This window comes from Narcine bancroftii, chromosome 14 (genome assembly GCF_036971445.1).
Source record: "Narcine bancroftii isolate sNarBan1 chromosome 14, sNarBan1.hap1, whole genome shotgun sequence".
Taxonomy (NCBI): domain Eukaryota; kingdom Metazoa; phylum Chordata; class Chondrichthyes; order Torpediniformes; family Narcinidae; genus Narcine; species Narcine bancroftii.
The window spans coordinates 31,097,083-31,110,893 of NC_091482.1; the positions used below are offsets into that span (position 1 = coordinate 31,097,083).

Consider the following 13,811-nt stretch of genomic DNA (forward strand, 5'->3'; position numbering starts at 1 on the left):
GCCATTGGAGGTGGTGAAGAGTGGGGAGAAGGACTGGATGGTCACTGATTACATCCAGACCATCAATAGGCTTATCTTATTGGACACCTACCCCCTCCTCGACATGGTGATTGAGATCATCCAGTTCTACATCTTCTCTGCCATAGATCTCAAGGAAGTGAACCACCAGATCCTGATCCACCCCATGGACTGTCCCTACTCAGCATTCGAGGCCGATGACTCTGCAGGTCCCGTTCGGCCTCACGAATAAAATGACCGTGTTCCAAAGAGAAATGGACTGCATGATGGGTGACAATAAATTAAAACTAGAGCTTTTTTCTCTGGAGCGTAGAAGGTTGAGGGGGGACTTGATAGAGGTGTTTAAGGTTTTAAAAGGGACAGACAGAGTAAATGTGGATAGGCTTTTTCAATTAAGAGTGGGGGAGATTCAAACTAGAGGGCATGTTTTAAGATTGAAGGGGGAAAATTATAAGGGGAACATGATGGGAAATTTCTTTACGCAAAGGGTGGTTGGGATGTGGAATGAGCTTCCGGCAGACGTGGTTGAGGCGGGATCATTGGTTACATTTAAGGAAAGACTGGATAGTTACATGGAGAGGAGAGGACTGGAGGGGTATGGACCGGGTGCTGGTCAGTGGGACTAGGACGGTGGGGATCTGTTACGGCATGGACTAGTAGGGCCGAACTGGCCTGTTCTGTGCTGTAAGTGGTTATATGGTTAAAAGCCATGTATCCCTATCTGAATAATGTCACCATCTGTGGCCAAACCCAAGGAAAACTATGAGGAACCTGCCAAAGTTCTTGGCCACTGCTAAAACCCTGAATTTACACAGCTGGCCATACTGGGATACGTGGTGGAGCATGGTGTCATTGCCCCTACCCCAAGTGCATGTCCCCCCTGCTGGAACTCCTACTGCACTAGAACCTCAAGGCATTTAAAATGGTGCCTGGGGTTCTTCTCGTACTGTGCCCAGTGGATCCCCAACTACATGGACAAAGCCCACCCTCTGGTGAAAACAACCACCTTTCATCCCCTGACAGAGGCCCGTGAGGCATTCAAGGGCATTAAAAAGGAGATTACCAAGGCAGCCATGTATGCCATTGATGAATCCATCCCTTTCCAAGTAAAGAGCGATGCCTCTGACTTCACCCTGGCTGCCATGGTGAACCAAGCAGGAAGGCCCATAGCGTTCTTTTCCCGAATCCTTCAGGGCCCCGAACTCCAGCACTCGGCCATTGAGTAGGAGGCACAGACTATAGTGGAGGCTGTGAGCCATTATTTGGCCGGCAGACCCTTCACCCCTGCTAATGGACCAGAGAAGCCAGCGTTTTTAGGTTTAACAGTAAGCAGCAGGGAAAACAATAAAAAATGACAAGATCATGAGGTGTCCACCTTCAATTACGAGATCTCATATCGGCCGGGCAAACTCAACGAAACACCTGATGCTCTCTCCAGGGGAACTTGCACCAGGCTGTAAGTAGATCGCCTTCAAGCCCTCCACCATAGCTTCTGACACCCCGGGGTCACCAGGCTCTACCACTTGGTGAGGGCCCACAACCTCTCCTATTCTGTGGAGGAGATCAGCGAGCTGTCCCAAAACTGCTTGGTCTGCAAGTTGCACTTCTACCAGCTGGAGAGAGCTCGTCTGATCGCCCACTCGCCCCTTTGAATGTCTCAGTGTGGACTTCAAGAGGTCTTCCCTTCCACAAACTGGAACATGTATTTCCTTAATATCTCCTTAGTACTCCTGCTTCCCTTTTGCAATCCCCTGCCCAGATATGACCACGCCTACAGTCATTAAATCCCTCCGCAACCTCTTCACCTTGTTCTGATACATTCACAGTGACTGGGGGTCCTCATTCATGAGTGAGGTGTTGCACCACTACTTCCAGCTGCACCCTCTGTGGGAATGGGCAGAGAGAAAGCGAGAATGGCACCATCTGGAGGAAAATCCTCTTGGCCCTCAAGTCAAAAGGAATGTCTGTCTTCCAGTGGCAAGAGGTCCTCTGGAAGCACTGCACACCACCAGATCCCTACTCTGTACGGTCACAAATGCCACCCCACAAGAGAAACTGTTTTCTTTCCCTGGGAGGTCAGCATCTGGAACCAAGACCACATGGTCTTGCTGACAACCTCTGAGCCGGTGCTTCTCCGCAGACACATCAGGAACCACAAGGCAGACCTGCTGGTCGAGGAGGTGCTCCTCTTGCATGCCAAGCCCCAGTATTCCCGCGTACAATACCCTGAGATGGGCAGGGTGACACAGTGTCCATCCGGGACCTGGCTCAAGCAAGGGGCCCGGCATGGGAGGTGCACCCAGAAGCCCTCATTAGCGACCCCAGGAATTGTCCAGGTATATGATCTCTTATAACCACAACCATCACCACCACGACCCCTCAGGCCCCTGCCCCCAACACCCCTGCAACTCCCAGCAGAACAACTGATGTTCCCACCCCCCCCCTCCTTGGAACCAGTTCACACTGCCATAGCTCGGTCCCCAGACACTCAGCCCGCCAGACTGGTCACCGCACCGCAGGAGCCGATGAACACAAGCAGTGCTGCGGTGATCACAGGGGCAGATAAAGCCACTGGACCGGCTGAATCTATGAACTGGCATAGACTGCATGACTGGAGACAATGGACACTGTCCCACTTCACCCCGCAGGACTGTATCCAAAAAGGAAGGGCTGAATGCGGTGGAATATGGTAATGCAGGAGGGGCACCGCACTGGACTGCTCGGGCTGGCCCACCTCTGACCGAGTAAAGGCCAATAAAGGCTGAGATTCCCTCGTCTCCTCCCTCAATTCCAGCCTCCGGCCCAGAAGCATGTAGCTGTGAGCTGGAGGTTTCAGGACATTAAAGGCTTTGACCATGTGCTTCATGTCTGCGTCTGGTCATTGATCGAGCTACAAACTGTATATCCACCTTTGTGTCCTGTAAGATATCTGTCTTCTATGTTACAATAATGCATTGTAGAATTTCACTGCCTCCTTCCCTGAATTCCATGACTTCTTCAATTACAAAGTCCACCTGAGTGAATGCAGATTAGGGCTATTCATTTAACACCTTACCTATGTTCTCTGGCTCTACCACTTTGATTTCTCATGAGTCCTGTTCTTTCCCTGCTTTTTATTTTGCTCTTAAAATACTTTAGTATTTTCCTGAATCTGGCCCGTCCATTCGATTTCATGCCTCTTCATTGTTCTCCCAATTACCTTTACTTTCTGTACTCCTGCAAGTTCAAACTGAAATCTCCTTGAAAAGTTACCTTTTTAATCCAACTTCGATTTTTAAAAAAATATTCTCCACATTCCTTGACATCCACTGTTCTTTGGTTGCCTTTATATTTCATCACCACATGACTTGCTTGGCCCTGAATTCTCACCATTGGGGCAAATGACTCTCACTTGTTGGATCTAGATTTACCTTCATTCAGTCCATTTTTCTCAGGTCCTGTCTTGTATTAAATTCACCCAATCTAGAACCTTAACTTTCCGGCCAACCTTGGCCTTCTACACCTTGAAACTTAGTGAGATTTGTGAAATGTTGTACTCACTCCTACTGTTACACAACTGTGTTCCCATAGAGTAAGTGCAGTACCATCTGGTAAGGAATCCTGCATCCTGCCCCAAATGCTCTCCCACAGGACCTTTAACATGTCTGCCTCTTCTGGCCTTCCAGACTAAGGTGCTGAAGTTGAAATCCCCCACTAATATTACTGTGGTTGATTTTCAATGAGCTGGCCCGCCCCCTGAACTCCTCCCTCCTGAAAATCTCTATAAAGGCTGTTATGCCCAGATCCCTCCCTCAGTACCTGCCTTGGAACCGGGCCAGCAACGTGTGAGATGTGCTGGTGTCTTAAGGTGATCAAAGCCTATTTAATCACGACTCTCTGCCTAATGTGGTTGATCATGCTAAATCTCCTCAAACACCTACTTAGAGAGGAGTTTGAGGAGATTTGGTATGTCATGGAAGACGCTTAGAAACTTCTCCAGCTGCGCCGTGGAGAGCATTCTGGCTGGTTGTGTCACTGTCTAATATGAGAGCCAACGCTCAGGACAAGAATGAACTTCAGGGGTTGCCACATCACAGGCACCAGACTTCATCGAGGACAGCTACTAGAGACTTGAGCCTCTCTCCTCAAAGACTCCCACCACTTAGGCCATGCCTTAGGTACAAACACTCGGTGGCACAAGGTCAAATTCTTCCCCGCTGCCGTCAGATTTCTGAATGAGCAATGAACCACAGACACTGCCTTGACTTTGATTTTTTGTTCACTATTTTTATTTATTTTGTCGGTGGTTTATATGAATGTTTACATTGCTGCCACAAAACAACAAATTTTGTGACTTGTTGATGACAATAAATTCTGATTCTGAGATTGCACTCTTTCAATTCCCATTGTGCAATGTTTCCCTCCCACTTTTTCTGATGCTCCGTGCAGCTGATGACTGGGTTGTGCTGGAAGGTTTGTCCCTTTCAGCTGTGAATTGAGACGGAAAATCAGCGTTCACATTGGAGAACAAGCACAACTAAACCGTTACTCCCTCTTACCCACTGGGCAATATTTTTTAAAGAGTCATTTCAAATAAACCACTTTATCAGGTCTGATACGTTTTAAATGCATGAATCATCAGAAACCATGTTGAGTAAATGTTTTTATTTGTACATAGTAATAAAAATAACTTTAAAAGCACTCTGAGATATTATAGAGCAAAACAATTATCGCCACAGACTTCTTAATGCCTCATTCAAAGACATGCCATAATCATTCAGTTTTGAACGGCTGAAAATGTCTGCCTCTTGGCACCACAGCAAGCTTTTACACAGAATAAATTAAAAAAAAACAATTTAAAGTAGAACAGGCTATCTAGTCTGTTTACATTTGACCTGGTGCAAAGCTGAACTAAACCTCAGATCCTGCTGCAGCCATTGCGTTGCTTCGAATTAAAGTTAGCCTTGTATTGGCATTTTCTAAATCATTGGGTTCCTGCATCAATGGCCACATTCATGACTCACAGTTCGACTGAGTGCTACTGCCTGCCAATGGAAGATTCTTACAAAAACCAATGCCTTTGATGGCATTAATCAGCTTTAACCGATACTTGGTATTAGCGTAAAAATACACGAAAGGATCCAGTACATTGTTAGCATAAATGGCAAGAACGCAACAGTAGTAAACAACTCCAAGTTGTTGGAAACGAGTGCAGTTATTCTGACCCACAATCGCCAGGGTTAAGCGTGTTATATTTATAGGAAGAACACATATTACAAAGATGATCAATATTATGGTCATCATTCTAACAGCATATCTGCCATTTTGAGAACGAGCAGTTAATGTTAAATTGGCCAATTTCCTTTGAACAAGTAAAGTTGACACCAGCAAGATTATAAATGGAATTCCAAAGCTCAAAGCAAACAAAAGCAGAGTGGAAGCTAGAATATTTTTCTCTATATTTGGCTGATTGAAGCTCATACAGTGTAGTTTTCCATTCAATTCAAAAGTACTGACTGTAAAAAACGAGGGGGATCCACAAAATACAGCAAATGACCAAATCAAGACACAAAGGACAATGGTACATTTCCTTGTCATTCTGTTTTGGAACTGGATGGGCCTGATGATCATGTAACATCGATAAATGCTGATCCACGTCAGGAAGAAGACACTTGTCAACAAGAAGCCATATATGAAGAATACTTGGAGTTTGCACATAAAGTTTCCAAAGACCCAAACATTGTTGTTACTATGGTAAACAATTAATAAGGGATAGGTAAATGTGAAAAATTGGTCCCCCAAACAAAGATTCAACATCAAAATGTCAATTGGGGTCTTTTTCCTCATATGTGAGTAGAATATCCATAGGGTCAGACCGTTGAAGCTCATACCTACAATGAAGAAGGTTGTAAGAGCTGGAGGCATCATTCTTGTGAGGAACTGTTCATCCAACAGGCATGTTCTATTAATCATGACTGTAGCTGATGAATTGCTTTGATCTTCAATAGGAGCCATCTATAAGTGTAAGAACAAGAGCCAAAAATTGGATTTAAATCGAGGATCCCAGATCTAGCTTTACACTATTTTTTGGAGATAAGCAAATGTAGACGAAACCAATGACTGCTTCACTGGGCTGCCACACTACATAAAACAAACTAACTCAGTGGGTCAACTGGCATCGGTGGTCGAAGTCTAACTCTCAGTGGTCAACCATTGCAATTTACTTCACTGTTCCCACTCAGGCCATTCTGTCCTCGGCCTCCACCTCATCCATTGCCAGAATGAGGCCAAATATAAACTTGAAGAGCAACACCTATTCCTCCTGGAACCCCTTAAACCCAAATGGCATGAAAGAAGGGTTGATGTTTTGGGCTGGAGCTCCTCATCAAGGTGTCAACCCTTTTTCTCTCTGTGGTGAATGTCTGCCAAGCTGCCTGTCTCCCCTCTGGTGAGCCTTATCTCTAATTATCTCTAATGTTAAGGACACTCCCCTTGGATGTAACTATATATGCATCTATTGTCTTTCATTATTGTACCATGAGTTTCTGCTAGTCATGATTATTGTTTGACCACATCGTCTTTGTCTACTTCATCAACTGGCACTTCAATTTTATTAGCAGAAATGGATGCAGAACTCAAGCTAGAGCGGCTGATAATCGACCAGTCTGCCCTGAGGGCCAGAGAAATTTTCAACCACTGAATTGCTTGTATCGATTAATACATGGCTCAAAACGAGCTCGATGAGGCAATACAGTGGGGCCACCTGAATTCTCTACTGGGTGAGGTCCCTTTCGCCGTAACGCAAGGAGCTACCACTCTGGCTATAGCCTGGGAACTATGCAGCGCCACAGAATGTGGTGCTTGCTTGACACCAGTTGCTGACTACATGCCAGAAACCCGGGCACTGGTGCTCGACTCACTGGCAAACGAATGTGATGTCAGAGCAGTGAATGGGCAACAACACCGCAATGCCTTGAAGCTGGATACTTTTGTTAACGGGATTGACTCCAATTACATCCGACAGAGGCTGCTGGAGACGGAGCCCTTAACCCGACCGGGCAGTCTCTCTAGCCAAATCACTGAGAAGTGCCATGTGGTCCAGTGAAATGCTAGAAACCGAAAAGGAAACATCCAGGAGAGCTGGAACCCTGAAGGAAAGAAAAGGGCGAACTCCTAAAAAATGCCACTTCTGTGATAAGAGCTGGCACCCCAGACAGAAGTGCCTGGCTCGATTTGCTACCTGCATCTATTGTGGGAATCTCGGCCACTTTGCTAAAGTGTGTAAGGTGATATGAAGAAGAAGATGCGTCCTGGAGCTGCAGGAATGGAAGACAATTGTGAAAAGGGGGAATCTTCAGATGAGCAGGCTGAATCAACTTCAAGTGACGGCGAGGTGAGATCCCCTGTGATACCTCAATTGACTCCAAAGCTTGGGGGATGTTATGGACTGGAATGGTCGACTATGAAGGGGGAGGTGAATGGTGAGACTCTTGATTATCTAATAGACTCAGGGAGTACTGACAGTTACATCCATGAGAGAGTTGCCAGAGCCTTAAATTTGCAGAGATATCCAGTGAACTGAAAGATTTCGATGGCTTGTAGTGAACTTACAAAAACTGTACGGGACAAGTGTAAAGTTACTTTAAATTTGCAGGGACATTACCTTGCTGATGTGTGGCTCTTTATTATGCCAGAGCTCTGCGCCCCTGTGGTACTGGGGTTAGATATTCAATCTCAGATGAACAGTGTAGTGTTAAATTTCAATGGCCACTACCCACACTTACCATCCCCCGTGTTAGTTACTGCGGTCTGTTTGCATTAAAGATCAAAACTCCTTCCTTTTTCAGTGATTTATCCCCTGAGTGTCAGCCAATTCCAACTAAGAGCCGTTCTTACAGCAAAGAGGATCGTGAGTTTATCAAAGTTGAGACCCAGAGACTGCTTAAAGAGGGAGTAATTGAACCTAGAAAGAGTCCGTGGCGGGCCCAAGTGGTAGTCGTGAAAAATCACACTAAGAGACGACTGGCTACTGACTACAGCCAGACAATCAACCTATACACGAACCTGGATGCCTACCCCCTGCCGTGCATCAATGAAATGATTCATCAGATAGCACAATACAAAGTGTTTGCCTTTCCTAGGAAATCAGGAACTGTGATGGACTGGCCAGTCTGTTTATCTGAGCCCGGAACCGTGCTGCTGAAGAGCCATGCTTGGGCGTGTAAAACAGACCCCCTAGTCCAACCAGTTCAGCTACTGCATACTAACTTCAACTACACTCATGTTACCTAAGAGATCTGGCCTTGCCTGGCTTGCCCCTTCCTTGCACCCCTACTCAGAGTGAGCCTGAGAGGTTAGACTCACCCCTACCAGCCTGTGACCCCTAGTAAGCTTTCAGATGGCCATGCTGAGGCTCCACTGCCTCACGCTGGCGATTCTGGAGCGGGTCCAGCAGTCAGTCCTTCCCACACTACAGACCCAGGAACTGTACCAGTTCCCAAAGTTGCAAAGGAGCCACCTGTTTTGAGAAGAAGCACCAGAATTCGTAAACAACCTGATAGGCTGAAATATTCATAAAACATCTCATTATATTTCGATTGCTTGCTAGATACTGGCGTATTTTGGCTGTTAGAATATTCTCAATGCCAAACATGGTATCCATGTATCGCTTGCTTCAGTCTTTCCTAGCAGCTGTCCTTTTGATTTTAACCCTTCTTCTGCCGGGGGGAGACTGTGGTGAATGTCTGCCAAGCTGCCTGTCTCCCCTCTGGTGAACCCTGCTGTACTAACATTGGCTGTGCATTATCTCTACTGTTAAGGACACTCCTCTTGGATATAACTGTATATGCACCTATTGTCTTTCATTATTGTACCATGAGTTTCTGCTAAAAATAAAAGCCATGATTATTGTTTGACCACATCGTCTTTGTCGACTTGATCAACTGGCTCTTCATTCCCACTGATGAAGCTTGACCTGCTGAGTCCCTCCAGCAGATTGTGTTTAAGCTTCAGATCCCAGCATCTGCAGTCTCCTGTGTGTCAACATTTCAGTGCTTGGCAAAGGGTTTTGGACCAAATCAGGGATAATTTGTTTCTCCCCCAAAACTGGGGCTGAACCCACTCAGTTCCTCCAGCAGTTTGTCTTTTCCTCCCTCTGAGTTTAATCAGGATAGAAAGATAGTCAGTGCCTGATTTTGGGGGGGGGGGGGGGGAGGATGGAAACAACGTAAGGAAAAGAGCCTCAATCCTTGACAATTTGGACTCTGTTCCACTGCAAACTATCCAGTCCAACTCTCTCCAAATGATAAGAAGTTCCAATGTGCACATGACAACTGAAAAATGAAGATCCAGAAATTGATAGGATCAATGCTGAAAACTTGGTGAGAAGGAGCTATTGTCACAAATTCCTGACCTTCACCCATCAGCTTCCTTCCCCCCACCCCCCCAACACCTCCTAGTGTCTTGGAGAGGGGGTTGGGGGGGGGGGGGGAACTGAGAAATGCTGGAGCCATGCCATTCTAAGAAAAGACACAAAGCCAATTGTTGTAAAACAAAGGTCTCCCATTGGGTAAATGGTCATTGCTTTGTCCCAGTGATAGAATTGTCTTCCTCCATCCACAGGCACGTTAGGCATGATCTTCACACAGGTGGCCCTTTTGTGCACCAGGTGAAGTGGCTGCCTCACAGTTGGAGTGATCCGGGTTCAATCCTGACCCTCCGGTCCTGCCTGTGTGGGATTTCCACATTCTCCCTGTGTCCAAGGTGGGCTTTTTCTGGTTGCTCTGAGAGATGTGTTTGTATGCTCATTGGTTGGTGTAAATTGCCCCTGGAGGAGGCACATGGAGGGAAATGCAGGGTGATGGCACATGAGGTTAATGGACATGCATTGACCTTTGATATCATTTCAATTATCTGAATTACCTTCTCTGTTGTGCGAAGATATATAAGAAAAATATAACGTGTCAACTTCAAGAAATACAGAGAGCAAAACCACAACTATCCATGGCCTTTTGTGGTTTGCTGACCTGATCGTCACTGAGCCCATAAGAGACCTGATAACGATTCACACTGGAGTCGTGCTAGGCTGCATCATCAACAATATGCTTTCTCGGTCCTTCTCACCACAATGTCTTCTCTCTCTTAAGCAAGCTTCCTGACATTGGAAACTCTCCGATCTTTTTTGCCTCCACTCCAGAACTAAGCGTCTGCAGATTTCCTTCCTACACTCTTGCCTCTCCAACGGTAGAGTATACAGGGTCCTCATAGCGCTCATCACCCACTATAGAACGCACAGAACTGGAGTGGAAGCAGACCATCTCTCTCTTTAATGTCCCTTGTGTTGGCCATTTTTCTGTTTTACAACTACTCATTGATATCCATAGAACCCTTTAACACTTTCGGCCCATCTAGTTTGTGCTGAATTCTGCCTAATCCCATCGACCCACACCTTCTTTGCCCCTATCATCCAGGTACCTCTCCACATTTTATATTTAAATTTTTTATTGATTTTTAAAGTTTAAGTTTAGAGCATGGAAACAGGCCATTTTGGCCCACATTTATAAATTTAGATATACAGCACGGTAACAGGCCATTTTGGCCCACGAGTCCGTGCCACCTAATTTACATCCCATTAATCTACACCCTGGTATGTTTCAAACAGTGGAAGGAAAACTACACAGACACAGGGAGAACATGCAAACTGCTTGCAGACAGCGCAGGATTCGAACCCCAGTCCCGATCGCTGGCGCTGTAAAGGCACTGTGCTAACTACTTCACTACCCATGCTGCCCAAATGTTATTTAAACGTTGAAATCAAGCCCGCATTCACCTCTTCAGCTGACAGCTCATTCCACATTCTCGCCACTCTCTGTGGCAAGAGGTTTCCCTAATGATCCCTTGAAACATTTTACCATTTACCCTTAACCCACGTCCTCTGGACCAAATTGAAGAAATGGAATTATTTGCTTACCCTCCTGTAACTTGATGCCCCAGTGGCAGGAGTGACAATCTTTCGCTAAAATGTTGACCAAAGCTTGTTTCACAATTCTTGCCAGTCCTCACATGAATGATGAAACAGTGGAGGTCCAAGATGGGGAAAGAACGCAGCATCCTGCATGCATTCAAGTCACCAAATTTTTTTTTAAATCAGGAAATGATCTAATTATTACATAACTGAAAGAAAAAAAGATTAGATCATTGATTGAATATTTTCAATCAATTCTGCATTTTCAGTAAATTCAGAATTTATTGCAGATGACTTAGCTTTTTCTAACCTGACTGTAATTGTTATTTCTCAATCTCATTTACAGATATGGTGTGTCACACTATTGCCTTTGAGGATTGTAATCAGCTCGTGTAATTTTCAATCATACCCACTGTATGTTTGAAAATATATACTTACTGAAAATAAAAAGTAGTCTTTAGTAAAAGTGGTCACAAGGGCAAGAAATTTACATTCACAGCTGGATTGGAACATCAGAACTGGGACCAGGAGTTGGTCATCAGGCTCCTTGAGTCTGTTTCACCATTCAATAAGATCACAGCTGATCCGGCTGTGGCCCCAGCTCCACCTACCATCTCTTCTCTGTAACTTTTAATTTCCCTAAACTTCAAAAATCTGTTTATTTGTTCATTGAATGAGGCCTTTTACTGCTTTCTGGGGCAGAGAATGCCACAGATTGACGAACCTCTGAGAGAAGCAATTCTTCCTCACCTCTGTCTTAAATCTACACTCCTGCATCTTGAGTCTATCTCTCGATCACTCTTTTAGTGTGGGTCGTGGAGGGTCATGTCTGAAATCTGGTGGGAATGTAGATTGTGGAGAGGCAGGCAACCTCTCCGTCTGGAACCTAATCCGAAGTCACTTCATCTGCCCATCAAGGTCAAGCCTTGCCCACAGGGTCAGCGCAGGGTCGATACCTGGACTGGACCCTCCTGCTGATGGCACTATAAAACCCACTGCACGTGAGCCATCTTTCTCTTTCTATTCAGGAATGAACCCGAGCTCCAGTCCAGGTTGGGAACCGTGGGCAACGCTGGAGGATCATTGGGAAGGTGTGCATAGATGAAGGGTTGGGAGCTCTAGTATTGTGTGCCCTGTGTCCCTAGTTTAGTTAGATAAGAGCCATGGCTACCAGGGATATCAAAGTGATGGAGGGTATTGTATGTAATAACTTGATTGTAAAGCCTTCTAACCGTGAGTGGTTGGGAGTGGGTTGTTTAATCCGGTGAGTGTGTGTCTTTTACCCCTGTTGTGACTCCCCTACACATGTAAATGAAACACTGCTGTTCAATCAGCTGCGTTCAGACTCATTACCTTGGGACCCATCAAACCGGTTTCACACACATAACACACCTGCCAATGGAAACAACCTTTCACAATTTTATGTCTTTCATGCTTCTAAACCCTTTCATGCTTCTAAACCCCAATAGTTTAGTTCCAATCTAATCAACCTCTCCTCATAACATAATCCCTTAAGTTCCAGACTCAACCTGATGAACCTCCTCTGCATAGCTTCCAAAGTCAGTACAGTATATGTTTTTAGCCCCTGCTCTACTCACTTTACACCTACGACTGTGTGGGTCGGTAGGATAATAACACCATCTACAAATTTGCTGACGATACCACGGTAGTGGGTTATATAGAGGAAGGGGATGAGTCAGTATACAGGAGAAAACTTGGCTGAATGATGCACCAACAACAACCTTGCACTCAATGTCACCAAAACCAAGGAGCTGATTGTTGACTTCAGGAAAAGAAAGCCAGAGGTTTACAATCCAGTGATCATTGGGGATCAGAGGTGGAGAGGGTGAGCACATTCAAGTTGTTTGGAGTCACTATCTCAGACGATTTTTCCTGGACCCAACACACCAATAACATCATGAAGCAATCACATCAGATCCTCTACTTCCCCAGGAGTTTGCGGAGGTTTGGTATGACGTCAGAAACCCTGGCAACTTTCTACGGAGGTGTAGTGGAAAGTGTGCTGACCGGCTGCATCATGGTCTGGTATAGGAACACCAATACCCCTGAGCATAAAGCCCTGCAAAAGGTAGTGGACACAGCCCAGGACATTACAGGCAAAACCCTCCCCAGTATTGAGAACCTTTACGGAGAACACTGCTGTCGAAGGGCAGCAGCTATCATCAAACACCCTCACCACCCAGCACATGCTCGGTTCTCAATGCTGTCATCAGGAAAGAGGTACAGGCACCACAAGACTCTCACCACCAGGATCAGAAGCAGCTGCTACCCCTCCACCAATAGACTCTTCAACAACAAACTCAATCAGAGATTCATTAAAGGACTCTTACTTGTGTAATTTATTGAATTCCTTTTTGATCTCCTTGTATTGCACAGTAAGTTTGTTTACATGCATTATCTGTTTACATCTCTTTGTTTGCTTATATGTATATGCTGTGTACAGTTTATTTTTTGCATGAGCAATTAGTGGTCATTGGTAATTGCACCCGCAGGACAAAGGAATCTCAGGGCTGTATGTAATGCCATGTCTGTGCTCTGATAATAAGTCTGAATGTGAAATATACCCTTCCTTCAGAGGAGACCAGATCTGTTTAGAATACTCTAGGTGCATTCTTTCCAGTACCCTATACTGGTGCAGTACCCTATACTGGTGCATTCTCTCCAATACCCTATACTGGTGCAGTACCCTATACTGGTGCATTCCCTCCACTACCCTATTCTGGTGCAGTACCCTATACTGATGCATTCTCTCCAACACCCTATACTGGTACAGTACACTATACTGGTGCAGTACCCTATACTGGTGCAGTATCCTATACTGGTGCATTCT

At 45.5% G+C, this 13,811-nt stretch overlaps 1 protein-coding gene across 1 annotated transcript; it reads right to left on the bottom strand.

Annotated features, from left to right (window-relative positions):
- Positions 1-4,647: 4,647 nt before the first annotated feature.
- LOC138749956 (P2Y purinoceptor 4-like) lies at positions 4,648-11,078 on the bottom strand. Its single transcript, XM_069912051.1, has 2 exons — positions 10,967-11,078; positions 4,648-6,012 (listed from the first exon to the last, which is right to left on the bottom strand). Exon 2 carries the CDS (start codon positions 6,010-6,012, stop codon positions 5,011-5,013), a length of 1,002 nt encoding a protein of 333 aa, XP_069768152.1. The 5' UTR covers positions 10,967-11,078; the 3' UTR covers positions 4,648-5,010.
- Between the last annotated feature and the right edge of the window lie 2,733 nt (positions 11,079-13,811).

What these genes read in the sequence shown, in the direction of transcription:
- LOC138749956 (XM_069912051.1), bottom strand. Translation starts at nt 6,012, where the DNA reads ATGGCTCCTATTGAAGATCAAAGCAATTCATCAGCTACAGTCATGATT.